Source organism: Catharus ustulatus, chromosome Z (genome assembly GCF_009819885.2).
Source record: "Catharus ustulatus isolate bCatUst1 chromosome Z, bCatUst1.pri.v2, whole genome shotgun sequence".
Taxonomy (NCBI): Eukaryota; Metazoa; Chordata; class Aves; order Passeriformes; family Turdidae; genus Catharus; species Catharus ustulatus.
In genome coordinates this window covers 50,790,257-50,810,822 of record NC_046262.2, presented here as the reverse complement: position 1 = coordinate 50,810,822, position 20,566 = coordinate 50,790,257, and the positions used below count along the sequence as shown (strand labels likewise).

The 20,566-nt window shown below is 42.2% G+C and overlaps 1 protein-coding gene across 7 annotated transcripts in view; it reads left to right on the top strand.

Annotated features, from left to right (window-relative positions):
- Positions 1-20,566, top strand: part of SEMA6A (semaphorin 6A) — a 118,968-nt gene that overhangs the window by 72,025 nt on the left and 26,377 nt on the right. For 5 of the 7 annotated variants that reach the window (XM_033084750.1, XM_033084753.2, XM_033084751.1 and 2 more), the window contains exons 11-18: positions 3,530-3,661; positions 6,926-7,081; positions 8,492-8,668; positions 9,415-9,555; positions 9,644-9,724; positions 11,623-11,681; positions 13,443-13,463; positions 13,597-13,647. In XM_033084750.1, the coding sequence (XP_032940641.1) occupies positions 3,530-3,661; positions 6,926-7,081; positions 8,492-8,668; positions 9,415-9,555; positions 9,644-9,724; positions 11,623-11,681; positions 13,443-13,463; positions 13,597-13,647 (818 nt within the window). The remainder of the gene's footprint in view (positions 1-3,529; positions 3,662-6,925; positions 7,082-8,491; positions 8,669-9,414; positions 9,556-9,643; positions 9,725-11,622; positions 11,682-13,442; positions 13,464-13,596; positions 13,648-20,566) is intronic. The other 2 variants (XM_033084756.1, XM_033084755.1) reach the window with 1 other exon arrangement.

Here is a 20,566-nt window from a genome sequence, read left to right as displayed (position 1 = left end):
TTACCTTCTATTTCCCGTATGTTTTGCTTTTTGCTGCAGTTCCTTTTTCGCTGCATGCTGTATTGCTTATACAACATAATTATTATGTGCCCTGATAGTTTGTGTTTAAATTTAAGGTACCCTGGTGTTGCTTACTTCATACCTGATGACTTAGGGTGGCTTTCAGCCATTTACTATCTGGAGAAGTTCCTTGGATGCACTTTTTTTTACATGAGAGTAGTTCACATCAGCCACCAAGAAGTTTGCAGTGTGTACCTTGCAGAATATTATTCCAATAAGAAAATACAGGGTGCTTTTTTCCTCACAAAGAAAGGACTGTGTCTGTTCTATTTACAGCTAAACCTCCAAGAACCGGGTTATCTCCTTCTCTTTGTTTTATGCATTCCTCTTGATTCTTGCATTGATCCTTGACCCTGCACTGACCCTGCTGCCCTCTGACTCTCCTGGGAGAGCCAAGGTCTTGCTGTCTGGGAAGGAGGGTCCCCAGAACACCTATTTCATTGTTTGCATGGTTATCCAAAAGCATCAGTTCATCTGTACAGATTTTATTACTGTCACACGTTAGAGCGTGCTTCTCTGGAAGTTATTAGACGAGTAACTGTATCTAATTATTGAGAACTCCCAGAGAAGTTAAAAAAACAGTAGCTTTCTAATTAAAAAATATATCGCAGTTTCACAGAGTAACACTAGAGCTGAAAGAGGAATTTTATTGATGAAATTCATTTAGTTTTGCTGTACTTTTGCCACCCCTTGTCAAAGCCTGACCTCAGTGAGGTCATTCACAGAGCTGACTTCAAATGAGAGTAAGCCTGGGCCTGTAATGTGTAATCACTGCTTTTGACATCAAAACAATAGGAACTGCAATGGAATAATTATGTCACCAATAGGGAATACAAGTTTAAATTAAGATTATCTCTTTTCATGTAAACTGGTTTAATAAAAACAGGTGAACAAATAGAGACTCAGCATCAGAAAATAGATTGCATCTTGCAATTATCTCAAAACTGAGATTGTCCTCTCACTCTGCTAGTACTTCCTGTGGTGTGTCATGAATAATTATTTTCCTTAAGTCTTGCATTTTTAAATCTAAGTATTTGGTGTAAAAAAAAATACCGTTTTATAGGCCGCAGGTTGTGTCAGACATGGAAGGGGGCAGGAAGGCATATATTCATGGAGACAGTTTATTAGCAGCCCTGGCAGCCAGGAGGGCCCCCCATGCCCTGGGGACATCAGGGACAGCATCACAGCCAGGCAAGGGAGGGGATTGTCCTGCTCTGCTCTGCTCTCCTCTTCTCTGGGGTAGCCTTAGCTCCAGTGCTGGGGCCAGGTCTGGGTGCCACAATATAAGAAGGGTGATAAGGTATTAGAGACCATTCAAAGGAGAGCTACAAAGGTGGCAAAGGACTTGAGTGGAAGGTGTATGAGGAGTGAGCAAGGCCACTTGGCTTGTTCAGCTGGAGGAGACTGAGGGAAGAACTCATAGCAGCTCAGGGCTTCCTCATGAGGTGAAGAGGAGGGGAAAGCACCAATCTCTGCTCTCTGGTGACCTGTAAGAGGACTTGAGGAAGCTGAGTCATAGAGGTTTGGGTTGGATATTAGAAAAAGTAGGTTCTTCACCCAGAGGGTGGTTGGGCACCAGAACAGACTCCCCACAGGGAGTCTTTACAGGTTACCAAGCCTGACAGACATCAAAGACCATCTAGACAATGCTCTCAGGCACATGGTGTGATTCTTGGGGTGTCCTTTGCAGGAGGAGTTGGACTTCAGTGATCCTTGTGAGTCACTTCCAGTTCAGGATATTCTGTGATTCTGTAGTTCTATGGAACCTGCTTCTGACATAAAAACATCTCTCATTTCTCCTCCACTAAAGAAAAATTGCAGCAAATACCTTTGGTGTCTAGAACAAAGTTTTCTTCTAGACTGAGGTGGAAGAGATTCCTCAGTCTAATCAGAGGTCACTTGGGTAGAAGCCAGTGTGAAGTTGTAGTCCAGTATTCAGAGGAGGCTTGGACCCCCTTGGCTGTGACCCACAGTGCTCCATCCTTACCACTGCATTGTACTACAGACCTGCCATCTGCCACTCTCCAGAGTAAAAGATGTTGCAGTCCTTTCAGCACAGCAATACCTCCATCCATGTGTGGTTGTGGGTTGAGCATGGGTCTCAGCACTTGCAGTTGTGTGTAACACACCTCAAGATTTTATGGTTGGATTTTTTTCTTTAAGACTTAATTCAGCAATGAGCAATATATTTTAGCTGGAGTGTGTCTTGAGCTGTCTTTTAGAATGAGGTCCTCTGTGTGACCAAAAAACCCTTGACCATCGCTTACATCGACATGTATATGGCTGCCTCCATTTAAAACTCCTGCTGTGTAGTATCACATTAATATAGAGCTTTGAAGTTTCCTTTCTTATAAAAAGACAAATCTGTGGAGATCAAAGACTGCTGTACTGCCTCCCAACTTGTTTTTCTTGAGTAAAAAGCATTTTGAAATTTTTAACTATTCAAATGGTTGGTTTTTTATCAATTTTTATACCTTTAGGAGTTTAGCTCAATCCTCTGTAACAGCATTATAGTTGCTGCATTTTTTCTTTGATATATAATAACCTAATAGCTAAGAGCTAGTAGATTGAAAGCCTCAGCCAGCTGGGTTCATGCTATTTTCCCAGTAAAATAAAGTGGTGGAAGTCAGTCACTAATACAGTAGTTAAAGAAAAAAAAAAAAAAAAAAAGAAAAAGAAAGGAGGATAAATGAATGTTTCATGCTTCCAAATGAGTGATCATGGTAACCTTGTAAGCCTTTCAGAAAGTATGTTTGTAAAAATAAAACTATGTTTGGACAATGCTTACATGCAGTTGCATGTGAGTATTCAAAAAGTTGAAATTTGCAATGCTGTGATCTTAAAATAATATCAAATTTGCTTCTATAAACTCTTTATGTTTCATTGAGTAGAGCAAACTCCTGAGCACAGTTAACTCCTTTTCTTTGGGAACACTTAATGTGTGTCAGGCTGTGGGAGCATGAACGAATTACATGTAAAAGCCAGGTAAATGGCACAGTGCAGCACGCTTCCAGTTTGATTAAAACCAACTTCTGAACTGTCTGCAATGCATTTTTTGAGGCATGGCAGGGACTACAGGAGTTGGTACTGAGAGATGGTATGATTTAGGAGACCTTAGATTTCCAAATAATAGGTTCTGAATGAGGCTGGCCATTACTCCTCATAAATTGACAGTGATAGCCAGAGTTTCACTGATTCTTTCCCTTCTTCAAGATTATTGCAATTACTTCTTTCTGTAGAGGCTTTGAAATAAATTCTCCTGGCAGGAGCTCCCAGCTGATTGGTGTTCACTGATATTGGTATTTTCCATGGGGCTGTCTTTTCTTGTTAATACCAGATTCAGAGTTCAGGAATGAGTAACCTGGGGCAGGAAGACTTCTAGAAAGCATAACTTAGAGAGCCTTTTTCGCCCAAGTTTCATGCATAACTGCAGAATGAGTAACAATTTCTGGGAAATGTCACTTTGCAGCATCCCTGGCTCTGCAGTCTGTGCCTATGACATGCTTGACATTGCCACTGTATTTACTGGGAGATTCAAAGAACAAAAATCTCCAGACTCCACATGGACACCAGTTCCTGACGAACGAGTGCCCAAGCCCAGGTATGTTTCGTGTGTAGTGATATTGTTCTGTTCCTTCATGCAGGCTAGAGAGGCTTTTTGATAATTTGAACAGCCTTGTAGGGTGCAGATACAATTATACATGTTGCAAGAGTAAAGTGGAAGTTGGGTTGAATTTGGATATAAACTACACAATTGAGATTTTTCCACTTAAATGAGATTTGTGTAACGTGTATCAGGCTAGCGTCAGATCCACTTGGTCAGAATAATCACTTAGGAGTGGTGTGAGTTACACAGTTGTTGCAAATTGGTTCAGTAATGGATATATCTCATTACAAAGCCTGCATCAGTTCTGCAGTTTACTGTTCTATGATTAACGTGCAGTTTAAGTGCCAGTGGATGATTTATGGAGAGCAAAAAAGAGCATTCCACCAAACTGGAGATTCAGTTTGCCTCATCCCTCCTATGAGTTGTTTCCCCCACTTCCACGTGTTTGCATGCATCTCCTCTACTACATTCTTCATATTTTTTACAAGTACCATTTCATACAAGTTGCTGTTGACAGACACTTGTTAACTCATTTACACCAATGGCATTTTGCTCTGAGATATGTAGATGCATATAGATAAATCAAATTCACTTGTCTTACTTAAGCTTTCCACTTTATTGCATGTTTTGCATTGCTTGTGATATCTTAAATAATTTCAAAAGAAGAAAACATCTGAAGTACTCTGTGCAGTGTTGAACATCACAATATAAGAAGAATATCAAGCTGTTGGGAGTATCTAAAGGAGCCCTACAAAGATGGTGAAGGGCTCAGAGGGAAAACCATGTGAGAAGCAGCTGAGACCACTTGGCTTGCCTGGAGGAGACTGAGGGGAGACCTCATCACAATCCACAACTTCCACGTGAGGAGAAGAGAAATGCAGGCACCCTTCTCTGTGGTGACCAGTGACAGGACCCAAAGGAATAGGCTGAAGTTGTGTCAGGCAGGGTTAGGTTGGGCATTAGGAGAAGGTTCTTCACCCAGAGGGTGGTTGAGCAGGGAAGTGGTCACAGCAGCAGCCTGACACACCTGAAGGAGGTTTTAGACAACACTCTCATGGCACATGGTGTCATTTTGTCCTGAGTAGGGCCTGGAGCTGGATTTCAGTGATTCTTGTAGATCAGTTCCAGCTCAGGATATTCTATGACTCTGTGAAGCTTCATGCTGGAACTGAGCTTCTGCCGAATCCAAATTTGGCCCATCATGTTCTGGATTTGCCGAGTGTAGTATTACTGTGCTGTCTTTATTCTGGAGGTATCACTCAAGGGAAGAGCCTGGAGGTGACTGGAAAAATCTGCTAAATTCTGTGTCTGTTTTCAGTCAGAGTTTTCGTAATGCAGCTTCTAGCAGTGTTGCAGGATTTTCTTCTCCATTTTGCAGTGTTTCAAACAAGTTGTTGACACAATGGTCTGCCTTGGGAGTGCAAGGCTGCATGATGGCTCCAAGGTTATTTGTGTGAACCTTACTGAGATATACTTGCAGGGAAGGGGAAAAGACGGAGGCGAAATCCCTTTCAGTGGGAAAGAAGAAGAGAAAGATTACAAGTTTGGGATCAGCCAATAGCAGGTTAACTGTTATGATGAAGTTGGGATAATATTGTGCTTTCTGAGCCTGAAGGAAATAAAGTGAATTGTGAACAGTGTTTCACTTAACATTTGGCAATCAATCTGCTTAATAAAAATAATCATTACTTCTAGCTCATGTTGAAGTACATGACAGGCACCTTTGAAATAAGGTCACTTTTATCTGGGTGCCCCAGTATGATGCAGAAACATTACTGCCCTTAGTGATCTGACAATTCTCAGGAACCTTCCAGAGCCCTTCAGAGGTGTTGCTTCCCTGTTTGGCCAGACAGCAGGTTTGCTCGGATTTATGTTGACTCAACTAAACCAGTTTTGAGATTAAAACAGGATTATTCCAATCATGCTATTAGGATTTAGTAGTAAATAGACCTCCAGATTAGATACACAGAAACTGTAGACACCACTGTGCCAGAAGGTGCAGGCTGCTCCCTCGAGTTCTCTGGGAACGTTTCCTCATGGGTCAATGACCAGGCAAGGACCTAGGAAACCAGTCATGTCCTTGATTTCTCCTTCTCTCTACCTATTGCTAGTTCAACATGCAATTACAAGACAACTATGTTATTTTGGATATGAAGAGACAATAGCAAACATTGTCTGCATATAGTGTTCCTTGCTCAGCTCTTGTGGGACCAGACTTGTTGACACAGCTAGTTCCTTCGAGTGCTGTGCTGCCTTCTCACACAAGATTTATTTACCTATTTATTTGAATATTTATCTAAATCTGAGCAACACAAATGATAGGACCAGTCCTGTATTTTGTTCAAGTTGACATTATTCTTGATGTCAGAGCCCTTACCCACATCAGAGTAGATGAAAATTGGATGATGCAATGTGTTTATGGGTGAATGGTCCATCTTTCATTTTCCCATCTCACACTGGCTGCAAGGTTTGAAGAATCATAGCGCTCTAGAAAATGGGATCAAATGTGCCTTCTATTGAAGAAAATTACTTACACAATGTTAACAAGCAAAACATTTTTCTGCTTCTTTAAGAGGTGGCCTGTCCAGACAAGAAGATTGCATTGCCTCTTAGGAGCAAGTAGATTTTAGAAATAGCATGAGCAGATTTGCATTTAAGCTGTTAAAGAATGACAGATAACTTTTCAGTGAAAGTTCTCAATGAGCTACCACTCTTATCATCTCATCCAAACTGAACAAAGGGTAAAACCAATGTTTACATGGATGTTATTTAGTTTGTCTTCTCCAATAGTTGGTTTTCTGTCAGATTTGATTAAAGGTGGCATTCTTTCATACCTGTTTAAAAAAAACCAAACTTCATTCTGTATTATAGGAACTGCTTTTATTCCAGGAAATAGCAGTCAGCTAGGCAAGATACAGATCAGAAAACACCTGTGCCATTGGGAAGCATCCAGCCAAATGCACACATGCTCTGATTACATTCCATATGAGTGGATAAATTACAAACTCTGTGTGTAGCACTTCTGATGAAAAAATGGCTTTTTGCTCCTAAGTGACACATGAAGTCCTTTTGAATGGAGGACAAAGCAGGATTTTAGGCTTCCCTTGAGGGGCTGAACAAGTCCACCACACTTCTCATTCCTCCTCCAGGTTAAACTCAGGCAAAGCACATCAGATTTCAGTGAGAGCTTCATCACAAAAGGAAGCTTGCCCTCGATGTCAAATAAGTTTTCTGGCTTTACTCTCTTGTTCTATATAGGCCTGGTTGCTGTGCTGGCTCTACATCGTTAGAAAAATATGTGACATCTAATGAGTTCCCAGATGATACTCTGAACTTCATCAAAACACATCCACTGATGGATGAGGCTGTACCTTCCATTGTGAACCGACCCTGGTTCCTGAGAACAATGGTCAGGTACGTGCGCCAAGTGAACTCCTGTCAGCGCTGCAGCTGTAAAGTTGTGCTAATAGCTTTGCTTCAAATACCCTTCAACTCCATAAATGTCCTTGTTGTCCTGGGCATGAATCCAGCTAGGAATGGTGGCAGAGCTGAGCAGATGCTGTGGAACTCCCTGAGCAGCTTTCAAGATAGGAAAGATCTCAGTCTTTTCCAACCATGCTGTGCTGGAACCGGATGTTGTAGGAAATGCTGTGTGGGGAAGGTTCACTCGCCTTTTGGCTTATGTGTCAATGTTTGGAATGGTTCTGTAAAAACTTTAGGCAAGGATCATCAGGCAGCTCGGGAATATGTACATCGGATACAAACATGTCTGCCAGGATATGTTCACAGGATACGTAGATGTCTGTCAGGTAACTGGTAAGCTTTAATGTTTGCAACAGCGTACAGGCAGAAGTAATTGCACGGTCTGCATCCTTTCTATGGCAACAAGAAAAAATAATAACAGATTTGAACTAAGACTCATAAATCAGCAAGTGTTAAATACACCATCCACTTCCTATCAAAATACATTCCCACTCTCTGCTGTGGTCATTATTCTACTTATCTACCCTCCAGCAGTGAACAAATAACGTGACTAACTTTTGCCATATTTTCCTCTCTTGCTCTGAACAAAGATAGAATATTGTGTTGGGCATTTAGCTCTGGAAGGGTCTGAAAGAGTTATAGAAATATATCTTCCGTTAGGTTTTTCTGTCAGGTTTTGTACCTGCTACCAAAGATGAGAGCAGAAAGCTCCACAAATGTTTCCCTTTGATCGGCAGTACCATCTAACTGGTACCAAACTATCAGTATATTTGTTTTCAATAATTTGTGTCATCCAAAGATTTGGTATCATCTCAGCACTGGACTTGCTTTGTGGCAGTTATGTGATTATTTTTAGTGAGGTAAAATGGTGCTTACTGTCTCACTATTGCACTCACACAGCTTTTCCTGACAAAAAAATGTTGAATCTAGTTCAGTTGCTTTTAATGTGACAGAGCTTGAAATTTTAAAAGCAATTCACAGTGCTGACTCTCTAGCCCTGTCTGAAGAAATCACCAGGCTTTTGGAAGGTTAGTTCCTAAATGCCCTCAGACTCCTAGCACCCCTTCAGCTTTCTGAACTTCTAGAAACTTCTGAACTTCTGGTCACATCTGCTGGTTACTGGCTGTGTGGGCAGGCAAACGTGAAAATTCCACTGCATGTGGGGAGCCAAATTGGTACAATCTGTGTTGATTCATAGTCAGGTAGGAAAAGTGCTTAAATGTGTTTTATGGTTGCTAGAAGTCTACTATACACTTATCTGACGTGAAGAAAGTGATTAAAGAAAGGACAGTTCTGTGATTATCTCTGTGATGTATCTGTGAAAATGCTCTTTTATTTTAGGTATCGCCTGACCAAAATTGCTGTTGACTCTGCTGCTGGGCCATATCAGAACTACACCGTGGTTTTCTTGGGGTCAGAGAAGGGAATCATCCTGAAGTTCTTGGCACGGACAGGAAACACTGGTTTCCTAAATGACAGCCTTTTCCTGGAGGAGATCAATGTTTACAATCCTGAAAAGTGTGTATCTGATTCTTTGTACTCGTGTATGGGTGACTTTGAACTTCTGATTTCCCAGGGAATAATTTGTCCCATGGAAACGGAAGTGGTTAGAGAAGCCAAGTTTTTTGAGTAATTTTAAATTGTTTAGGGAGGGGATGTCTGCTTATCAGTCTCTCCGTTGCAATAATTTTTTTTAATTCAGTATGTGTAGAAAATAGCCCATCCTATGCAGCAGCTGATGGATAATTAAAAGCGAAATTCTGGAAAGGAAGATTAATTTTCTAATCCTATGAAAAACCCTGATTTCTCTCCAAATAACTCAACAAGCAGCAAGCTGCTCTCCAAGGGAAATTTTCCACATTTCAGTCTTCCTCAAATATGCCTAAGGGGGCTTTGAAGTGAGCCATAATCATGCAGAAATTTCAGCTACTTTGAGTACTGGAGAAGAATAAACACAAAAATGAAAGGCCACCAGAAGCTTGTCTGGTGTGCTGTCGCTGTCCAATTCTTAACTATCCCATGATTTTTAATACTTGTTTATATGTCTATCAGTATTTTTTGTGGCCATTGTGTGTTCTTTTTCCTTGACTTTTTCAAGTCTACTTTTCTTACGGATTTTTTGGCGGATGATTTTTGTGATAATTTTTTTTTTTTTTTTTTTTTTTGTGGGTTTTTTTCTTCTCCAGCCTGGGGGGCAATTCAGGTTTCCCCTGGCTTCCCAGCAGAGCGCACTTGTAAGCACATTTCACTTGTATCCAAACCAGGTGCAGCTACGAGGGCATGGAGGACAAGCGGATCATGGGCATGCAGCTGGACAAGCCCAGCAGCGCCCTGTATGTCGCCTTCTCCACCTGTGTCATCAAGGTGCCCCTGGGGCGCTGCGAGCGCCACGGCAAGTGCAAAAAGTACGTGTGCTGTGGGGGCTGCCGGAGGCCTGGGCAGCGGGGAAGCTGGAGTGCTGACGAATGCCCCCTTGTGCTCTTCTCTCTCAAGGGCCTGCATAGCGTCCAGGGACCCGTACTGCGGATGGGTGAAGGAGAGCGGGGTGTGCACGCAGCTGGTCCTTGGCTCCAAGTGAGTAAGGGCTCTGGCTGCACGGGCTGTGGAGCTCTGGCGGTGGTGCCAGCCAGTCTTGGGCAAAGCTATTTGAAACACGAGGCTTTTAGAGAGGGAAAAATGTGGGAAGTGTTTGTTCCTACCTTATTTGCATTCACCTCTGAAATGTCTCACAAATTTTTTTGACGTGAACAGTCAGCTGATTGGGAACTGCTGAAAGAGGAGGAAGAAGAAAATGAAAGAGCTGTATTAAGGTCCATGTATTATTGAAAGGAGTGAATTGGATGGATATGTCTGGACCAGCCTACACTGGAGCCATCACAGCTGATTAAAGAGGCAATAGAATCCAAATTAAATTACTGAAGTAATTTGTCCACTGAAAACAAAACCAGTCCTTCTAATTTACTGTGCATTACTAAGAGGAATAACAGAGCACAGTAAGGGCTTGAAACAGATTTAGAGAAGTGCTGGATCTCCCCTTGCTTAACAGTAGAATTTAATTATTTTATGATAATGAAAGTCTGTGAAGGTTACAGGGAGCAAACCCACTTCAGAGCTTGCATTTCTTGGCCACTTACTTCTGACATACCACACGACTGCCCACTCTGAGCTCTACAGGTATACTCCCTCATGGTAGTAGTTTGAGTGTAGCACAGATATCACAGAGCCTTGACAGCCCTACCTCTGACACCACTTAACCCTGCTTGTCTACAGGTCCTCAGTATATAATGGACAAGTTACAATCCCTCTGCTCCTGCCTTGATCTAAATTTGTGATTTCCCCCATCTGCTGGGGATGCTGTAGCTGTATGTGTCAAAAGTGTAGGCTGTTTCTGATTTGACATTTGGCAGGATAATGTTAAAATGCACCCATGTCCATATCAGGTTTTTCATCACTCCAAAAGTGCTTGAGACTTCTTCAACTTCCACTGAAGTTGTAGGGAACTTTCACATCTCACTTTTAGAAGCAGCTCCCACTTTCATCAACAGACCCATCAAAACAGAGGCTGTGCAGCTTGCAGTGATTAAGTCCAAAAGTGAGCAAGGCAGCTCAAGTTCTGTCCAGTGCTTAGGAAGGGGGTCCAGATCAGCTGTGAGGATATCTGGTGAAGCTCTGAGCTGGCCAACAGGAGAGATATTAGACGTCCTCCTGGAGTAGGTGACAGTGGAGCAGGTGTTTTAAGAACACAGGGTTAGAATGACTTGTCTGCAAGGGTAATTATGCCTCAAGGGCAGGATCCTAATATAGACAAGGGCTTGTATTTGGAAGTTTTCCAAGGTTCTTTGACCACACAGGAAGTTGGAAGAACAGCTTCAATAGTTATCCAAAAATCACAGAGAGAGGTTGGGAGCACTGGCTGAGCACATCAGCTAGAAAAGTGTGTGAGTGTGTGTCGGTAGAGTCCTCTGAGCTGAAGGGAGCACCTTTGGTCGTGTGGACCTTATGCCTTGCAGCTTCATCTGGTGCTGTACCTAGGTGATTGCTGAAATGCAGGTTTCTTCCTCAAGCACAGTACCTGCCCAAAATGAGTTGGCTTCCTTGTCACACCAAAGTGCCAGTGCACCTGATCTGCTCTGTGCACAGGTTAAGGTGGGGTTACGGTTGCTTCTGATAGCATCATGTATTTAACAGTTTAAAAAATACAGGTCTTTTCTTCCCTTGGTAACAAGGCATGCAGTGGATTTTTAAAAAGTAATAAGATAAAGACAAAGTATCATCAGAAGCTAAGAAATCATTAAGCATTGATGAATAGCTCAAACGTATGTGTTGCGGTTTTTCAGCCTTTGTGTGGAATTTCCAAAGAAGTAGCCAGTTTCACAGCAGGGATTTATTTCAATTGAAGATGTGATAATTCCTTTCTGATCATGCCTATGACTGTTGTTATTCATACTGTTTTGTTTCTTTCTATTATTTAGACTGGCATTTGAACAGGACATAGAACGTGGCAATACAGATGGCCTGGGTGACTGCCAAAGTAAGCAAAGCTTTTACCTCTATTTACCATGTATCGCAGTATCTTACTGAATGCCTCAAATCACCATTACCTGTCAGGCATTCTTTTTGTAGCTACATAAGCCACAACAGGGACAGCAATGTATCTAATGCAGGTTCAGAAGAAGAGCTGTTGTTTAAATGTGTTTGAAGAAAATAGCCCAGTTCATGTGATTTATATGAACACTGGACTTCAGAGTGGTTGCATAATGAGAAAAGCTCAGCTCTAGAGGATATTGATTACAGCAATGGCATAATGAATTGGGGTCATTGTCTTTATTAGCCCTGGTGGTGGGGTTGTTTATGTAAATGTACAGAAGTGGCTTAGTTTCTTGGTGTAGTCTGTGACTTGGACTACATTCCCATGCAGCACAGTGAGACTGTGAAATATATCTTCAGTTTTGGATCTGGATCAAGAAATGACAACTACTTAGTTTGTGAATCTTAGGGAAGTTTTCATACAGTCTGGACAACCTCATGGTATTAAGGCTCAGGTACTATTGGCACTACCTAAGAAATTTTAATGGTAAACCTTAAGCACTGACAGCATGGGCTGGAGGCTTAAACAGGGTCTTTAAACATTTACAGTTTTGTACTGAAATGCTTAAAAGTGCATAGCTTGCACTGCATGCAAAGAAACATTGCATGCTGATTTCTGAGCCTTCAGGACCACCAACATCTGTGTTCAGGACAGCTCTTGTTCCAAATGTTCTCACCGAGGTTGGTGTGATTCTAAGCTCCAATTATTATTTATAAACCTCATGAAATCAAGACTTGCATTCTTTTCAGTGCAATTCGCACCAATGCAACAAAACTGATGAAGCTGAGGAATCAGGAGTCATTACTTCTGCAGTACAGAGAAAAATAACAGAGGGCTAGACTGTGCCACGGGACATAGTGTGGGCCCAGGTGCTCTGGAGAAAGACAGAGCCTTCTCATGCCTTGTGCATCCTTATTCAAGAGTCCTTAATTATGGCCATTACTCTGATCACTGTGCTTGGAGGAGTGCAAGGATTTCAGCCTCTGTCCCAAAATAGGGTAATATAGACTGTTTAAAAGATTTTTGAAAGAGGTGTACACATAAGCCTCCCCCCTGTTCCCCTGTAAAATGGGTTAGCACCAAAATCAGGCCAGTTCCCAGCTGGTGTATCTTTGCTCTTTTCAGCCAGTTCTCCTCTCCTTGGGCAAATAGGTTAGGCAGTAGTGCATTGTACCTGGTATCAGTTACATATAAAAGGATGGTAGGAAATTATTCAGGAACTGCACATTGTGCTCCTGGAGAGAGATCTGCTTCTATACAGACAGCAACAAAGCCCATGCCCTGCTTAAATCTCTCTTTAGCCCTGAATGATGCATTGAACCTTGACACTGCACAGGGGTGGATTTCATTCCCTGCTAACGCAGCTGATTTTATTACTTCATGTGATCTTGGGTCACCTGAGTTTTGTCCTCATTGACTCCAATTGCTGGCTGCATCCCCTGCAATGCCTTGCCTTCAACTGGGATTTGCAAAGAAAGCAGGGAGGACACTGGCCTCCTGTACAGAGCTGGTCGTGAGCACTTTCAAAGCCAGACATTGTCTTTGGGTGTGTGTCTGAATATTAGTCTTGCCTGGGTCCTTAGAGTATAAATCACATGCTTATAAATATCAGCTGAAACATTAATGGTTATTAGCAGCAAACTTACTTAAAAGAAAAAACAAGATAGAAATAATCATGTTTTTCCCCTGTTATTTGTCTTTCAGATTCCTTCGTAGCCCTGAATGGTAAGGAAGTTCTTAGTTTCAATATTTATTGACAGCAAATCTGTTTTGGAGGAATCACTTTTAACTAAACTTTTAAATATTTTCATACTTTTGTTGTATTTAATGTTTCTTTCCAATTTATTTTTGTTCATAGACATTTCAACTGCTTCCCCTGATCATGAAATGTCTTACTACACAGTGTATGGTCAGTTTATGAGTGTTTTTAAAAATTCTCCCCAAAACTTAGTGTTAGCTAATAGTTCCTGTACTCAATTAGTTGTTACCCTATTTCACTTGTCATGTCTTGGTTTTGAGGGCCCGATTCACTAATCACAACTAGGATTAAGTCATACCTTTTGATTTTCAATCCCTCTTTTCTTGTCTTCTCCCCAAACTGTGTCTGTTGAATTAAAGTCAGATATGGCCTATTTTAGTGGCATGCCTGCAGACATGATTTAAGAGCATGTTTCATCTGAACACTCAAAGAAACACTTATGCATCTTATCTGTTCACCAGGATAAACAAGACAGTAGCTCACATCCCACTACAGCAGCCAGTCAGAGATACCTTAGGGAAAGCAGAACTATCCCTGGGTTACAGAAAGATCTCTCTTAAGGAAAATTAGCCTGTTACACATGTGGTCTGAGCCTGGATTATGCCTCAATTCCTAAAGGTTCTTGTCACTTCTAGGATGAGTAATTTATTTTGTCCATTCAAATTTACATAGTAAATTAAATGACCTGAACTGAAGAGGATCATTTCTGCAAGCCTAGAGTAGCAGGTTCCCATGAGGCAGCTGTTAATCTGGGCTCACAGGGCTTTCTACCACTTCGTTCTGCATATTTGGAAGTAGATTATGCTGGTTCTTGGAGTGAGGAATAAATGTCTTCATGCACAATAAGTAATCACTTTAAATTCAAACCTAGATGTATATTGCAGTACCTTTTCTTATAGACATCCTGAACAAAGACAAGTACTTACAAGCCTAAGAGGATGTGTGGTATTGCTGCCAGTGAAGTCAGTGGCAGAATTCCATGTGGGGTGGGAGCTTCCTTGTGAAGTTGCTTGCAGGCTGTGTGAGACCAGCAGTTCATTAGGGCTAGATCAAATTCACCAAACGTTTGGCTGAACACAGCAAGAGGTATGTTAATGGGAAGTTGTGATGAACTTTTAATTGATCCTTTCATCTTGTGCCTGCAGAGTATGTAGGTATAAAACTGAACCAATGACAGCTCAGTGCAGCAGAGTATAAATAACTGGAGGCACAGTAATGCTGTTCAACATTTGTAAAAATAAAATCAAATTCCCCCTACTGTTTATTACCAGGAAATGAAAAATGTGCAGGTGAAACTTATTTGAAAGTATGGTAATGAAAACCAGTGAAGGGAATGTAAAAAATCAAAGGCAAGTTGAGACTTTGGAATATATGGAAGACTCACAGTTTCATCTGCCTATATGGTTTATACTTTCTTTCATTGTGAAATTGCTGTTTTTCTAATGCATAGAGCAGTCATTAAAGAAGAGTAATAATAAAATCCATACTGCTGAATACAAAGATTAGAAGAGGGGCTTTGGGCATGGTGTTGATGTGCCAGAAATGTTCTAGATTTCCTGCTTCTAAATGAATTCCATAGTCTGCAGAGTGACAGCTGTGGAACTGTGGTTCTGGATCTTGCCAGCTAAAGTATTAGTAGGTAATTTAGTAAAAACTGATATTTTAATCTAACCAAAAAAGCAGAAAAGTGTTTCAAGTGAGCAGCAGAATGAAAGAAGCTGAAGTCCAAGGGAGTACAGTTAACAAAAGAGAGTAAATTTTACTGTCCAGGCATGACAAGCTCAAAGACAGACTCCATAAATAAATGCAGCTTTTAAAGAAGGACCTTACAGACAGGTGTAATGGAAACCGACCCACCATTAACATGGGCTCCCATTGATGTCCTGTCTTTTACAGCTTATTTCATTGGCCCCTTTCAGGTACATCCTGATAATGTGGTCTCCATGCAAGTTAGCTCCTCCTTTTATTGGTTTGGTTAAAATATTTATTCTGATATTTTTGCAGTTGGGCTTTCTTTTCACCTGCTGCTAGTCACATCTATTGATCTTCCACATCAGGGGTGCAAAAATTCTAGGATGAGATAGACCAATTGAGATTGCAAACCAATCTCAGTAAACATGTTTATGTTTGCCCACTCTAGCAAATGGTCTGAGTAATTTTGTATCTTGAAAAAACAAAAAAAATTATGAATTATGTATTTTGATGTTACTGAGAACATGTCAATGCAAAGGTAAATGGTATGTCATAATAGATAGGCCTCAGAACACTGGTATCAGAATACCAAACAAGTGAATGCTCAGTGGGCTAAATATACCCAAAGTCATAAGGCCTGATTCTCTTCCTTTGTGCCCCTACAAATCATCCTCCTTCAACAGACTTACTGCCAATCTGTAGCAGTGTGAGCGAAAGGAGAACCAAGCCCTTAATCTTTGTATTCTTGGCACCAGCTTCCTCCTGAGTTTGGCACATGGGCTCTCTTCCCAAGGCAGTCTCACATGATCAGTTGCAAACAAGCAAAGTGCAAAGTCCAGGCAGGTGACTCAAGTGACACTCAAGGAGAGGATGGCAGACTGAAGGTCTGGATGCAGCAGATCAGAGAGAAATTATGCAGGAGCCACATATTTAAACAAGGAGATTAAACTAGATCACTCTGCAGAAGTCTGAGCAGTTTAAATTACATTTGGAAACATCAATTCTTAGTGAATTGGGCCCTTATGTAGTCCCCTAGCCATAGTCCTTTCTCCCTCTATAGTATTGATTTAACTTTATCTCTAATTGTCTAATTAGGTTGCTATAGCTGTTAATAGGATAGCGTGCAGATATTTTAACCTCTGAGATTCTAATGACTTGTGCATATTAGACCAACTATCAAATACTGATAGTATTGAATCTGTCTTTGTTTTAAACCTGAAAAAAACCTCTTTACATTTTACAAGTGCACTTCAGAACAAACTATAGTTACAGAAGTGCAACCTTTCTGAATCATTATCTGTGCTTGTAGACACTAAGTGCTTTTACTCCACCTCTGTTACTTGATTACAACACTCCAAATGAAAAGTTTTTGCAAATAATGGAAGCACCTAAACCAGATTTTTTAAAAGTGTGTCTATTTGAATTTTACATGTTTTCTTTAAACAAAGTCATTTGAAAAGCACTATGTGTACAGTTGTTTGGATGCTTTGCTTTAAAACAAAGGCAGAATTGGTTTTCTAGAGGGTTTTGTATTAACCATTATTAACACAGAGGTACTGGCCACATCTCAGATGTGCTAAAGCCTCATTAAATTTCAACAGAGCTTATTTGCAAGTCAGAGTGGTAAAAATGGTGTAATGGGAAAAAAGGGCCCACTATATGTTGCAAACTATATAGTGCATTGTAAAGGCTTGATAATGGCTGTGTGTGAGAGGGCCAGGACTGGGTTGCCTGCCACTTCAGTTTTTTCTCTGTTTATGAGAGAAACTTAAGTAGCTTTTGCACTTGTGATGCCACTCTGCTCAGAGGTGAAATTCACCCAGTGGGTCTGGCTATTCAGGCACTTACAGGACACTGTGATACTGCTTACAGGAGCAGTATCACTGCCTATTAGTAAGTGTTTGCAAAATACAGCTCCAACATCACTGGAGCAGGCTATTAAGGTTTAATCTGAGCCTGACCTGCTTCCTTAAAATCAAATGGAAGAAAGTTTGTCTCAATTAGCTGTGTAAGCTTGCTTCTCAGTGTGTACTAGACTAATACGTTAGTAAAAGAGAGAATATACTGATTCCTTTTGTGTGGAACCTCTCTCTACCTAGTGGCCATCTGGTACACATTAATACCTTTGCAAAGCCTTAGCTTTCCATTACTAGGAAGTTCTCTGCATATTGGCAACATATGGTTCAAGAAATTTATTTTTTTTCCCCCAGAAAATGTGTCCCTTAGGCATGTACTTCCTCTAGATTTCTGTATTATGAAATGTTTTTCTTTAACCATATTTATAGGTTTTCCTTAAAATTCCTCCTTTAAGCACACTTAAAAGCACAAGTGTCTGGAAGGAGATATAGGCATATAAATGCATATCAAACACAGGCATAAAATATGATTGCCACTTGGCAAGGTTTTCTTCTCTTTTACCTCCTTATCAAGCAAATGACTAATTGCTTTCTTATGTTGAGTACAGCATTATGTCTCAGCTGACCAAATACTCTACACATTACTGTTGCTGCTGACTGGGGTGTAAACTTGAAGACTGGAACCCCATGAATGCTTGCACTGTGGTTTAATCCTTAGGGAAAAGAAAACACAAAAAATCCATAATTTCTATTCTCTAGTCTGTTCTCTGCCCTGTTATTTAATCTTGCTTCTTGGGGATGACCACAGGAGTTGACAAGTGTAAAATAGTATTGGAGTGAATGTTGTCAGGATCCAGCATATTCTTGCTTCAAGAGGCCGTGTGTTTGCAGTTACTGGATCTCTACCTGTCCCTTTGGACACAAACAGTCCTGCTGCAGGACTGCCGTGGAGCAGGCAGCACGTTTGGATTGGATCTCACATGGAGCCCTCTATCTGTGTGTCTCCAGTGTTCCCAGCTGTGATGGGGCTTATGGAAACCTTTTAAAAGAGGATAACATTTGGCTTCTCTTTTCTGTTTGGGCGACATTCAAAACTCTGTCTTAACAAAACACTGCATTAAATTTGCTCTTTTAAAGAAAGATGGCTGGGAGAAAACACACTTTCTATCGTGAGAGGGTAAAAAAAAAAATCCACTGCCCCGTCAGTATGAAACTTTCAGACTGACATCTAGAGCTAAATTGTGTTAGCAATTAGCTGTAGTTGAAGGTTGGCTTCATGGTGAGAACACGGTAAATTTAACCAATTTTCTTTTCTAAACACACAAGTTAATGGAGTTCATTGTGGCCATGTCCTATGCAAAACATAGTCCAAAGTGCTCCCATGTATAATTTGACTGAGTAAATCAAAAGGAGCCCTTGAAAACTTACAGAGGAGCAAAGACTTTTTTTTTTTTACTCTAAAGTTAATATTCAATAGGACTTCTTTAAATCATAATGGCATCTTAATAGAAGCTGCAGCATTTTGCTGACTCATGAGTAGCTCAACACCATGAAGCTGGTGAAAGGGCTTGGTAAAAAGAAGCATGTGGGTACATCAAAAAGCTTGGGGACATTGGCGACCAATAATTAGATTTTTGACTGTTGGAGCAGAATTGAGTTAATCTAGGTTCATCATCTCTCTCTAGATTTCTGAGAACTTGGGCTGTATGGCTTTAGAAGCCATTTAAAACAGCATTTTTGAGATGCAGCTTTCAAAAGCTTTGTGCTTATCCAGGAGCTGTTTAAAATACAGTAATTTCACGAATACAAGCCGCAGCAATTTGACAAAAATTTTGGTGGAAACCCGGAAGTGCGGCTAATAGTCGGGTGCGGCTAATATATTAATAATTTTCTGACATTTACAACCCCAGACGTGCCAGCCAGAGTGCCGAGCCAAGCACCGGCCAGTAAAAGCTGGCATTTCGTAATTGTTACAGTGTTACCGTGTTGCCCTGGCTCCCTGCAGGCAGCACAGGGGGCGGGGAGAGAGGCGGGAGAGCTCTCTTCCTCCCTCCTCTGCTGCAGCCCAGGGGAGGAGCGGGGGGGGGGGGCGCCGCCATTGCCGCGGCCCCGGGAGCCGACGGGGGGGGGGGGGGGGCGCCGCCATTGCCGCGGCTCGGGGAGGACGCGGGGGGGCCGCGCCGCCATTGCCGCGGCTCGGGGGGGCCGCGCCGCCATTGCCGCGGCTCCGGGAGCTGACGGGAGCCCCGCGCCGCCATTGCCGCGGCCCGGGGGGGGGACGGGAAGTGCGCGCCGCCATTGCCGCGGCTCGGGGAGGAAGCGGGGTGCTTTGTCCGCGCCCGCCGCCGGCGCCACGGGCGCGGGAAAGCTCCGGCCCCGCCCGCCGCCGCTGCCGTAGGAGCGGGGGAAGCTCCGTCCCTGCCTGCCACCGCGGGGCAGCGCCGACCCGGGGTGACCGAGCCCAGGGGCAGCGGCGGCCGGCCCCGAGCAGCAGCACCGGGCTGGGCCACCTGGCCCCGTCAGCGGCCCCTAGCGGGCTGAGCCTGCACAGCCTTAGCTCAGCCAGTAAACCCCGCCCTGCCGCAGTTCTGTTACTAATTGCACGCGGGTCCTCGCTGCGAACGACAGAGCGGCTTATATTCGTGTGCGGCTTATCTATGGACAAAAACCGAAATATTTGCCAACACCCAGAGATGCGGCTTATACTCAGTGCGGCTTGTATTCGTGAATTTACTGTAAACACCAGAAGCACAGGCTCTACCTGTCCAGCTCTGTGCCTTCTCTGTGCGGCTTAAATTTCAGCTTCTTCTGTTGATCTGTCTCTGCCCCAGTGAATCTCAAATTATTTTTCTGAGCAGTGAAGAAAGATCAAGGAGAGCGTCCCTGCTAGGGCAGTCTGAAGCCTGGTGATTGGACCCCTCTCCAACTGAGATTCATCTAAGGAAGGAAAATTAATTTGCTGGGCTGTTCAAAAGGAGATGGGAGGAAGGAGGGCTGCTGTCAGTCTGTCTAGTGTTATCTGACAAAAAATGCCATTCTGTCTGTGAATAATCCAATTCTGTTAGTTTGTGTTTGAGCATGTGTCAAAAATGCTTTTATTAATGGGGTCTTTAAGAAAAGTAGGCAATGGAATATAGTTACTCCACATCAAATTAAGGAGGCCCATAACTCTTTGAATCCTGATGAAAATATCTCACTTTTTCACGTGTGCCAAAAGGAAACTTCCAGAATGGTTTTGAGGTCAAAATGTTGCAATATGGATGGTATTTGGTGCCCTCTCCCCAAGGGAGCTGAGCCACTGGAAAGTCCATGTGGGAGCTGTCTTTCAGAGACAGTAGACTCCAAGCATCTCAAACATTTTAGCTGATGATGTACTTTTCAGATCCAGCTGCAAAGAGTGTGTGAGTCTACAAACGCTGCTGTCCCATCCAAACTACCTTTCAAATTGTGCAGTATTTCTAGTGGGGCGAGTTCTGTGAAAGTGCTGTTTGTTGGAGTGTATATGATATGTGAGAAGCAGG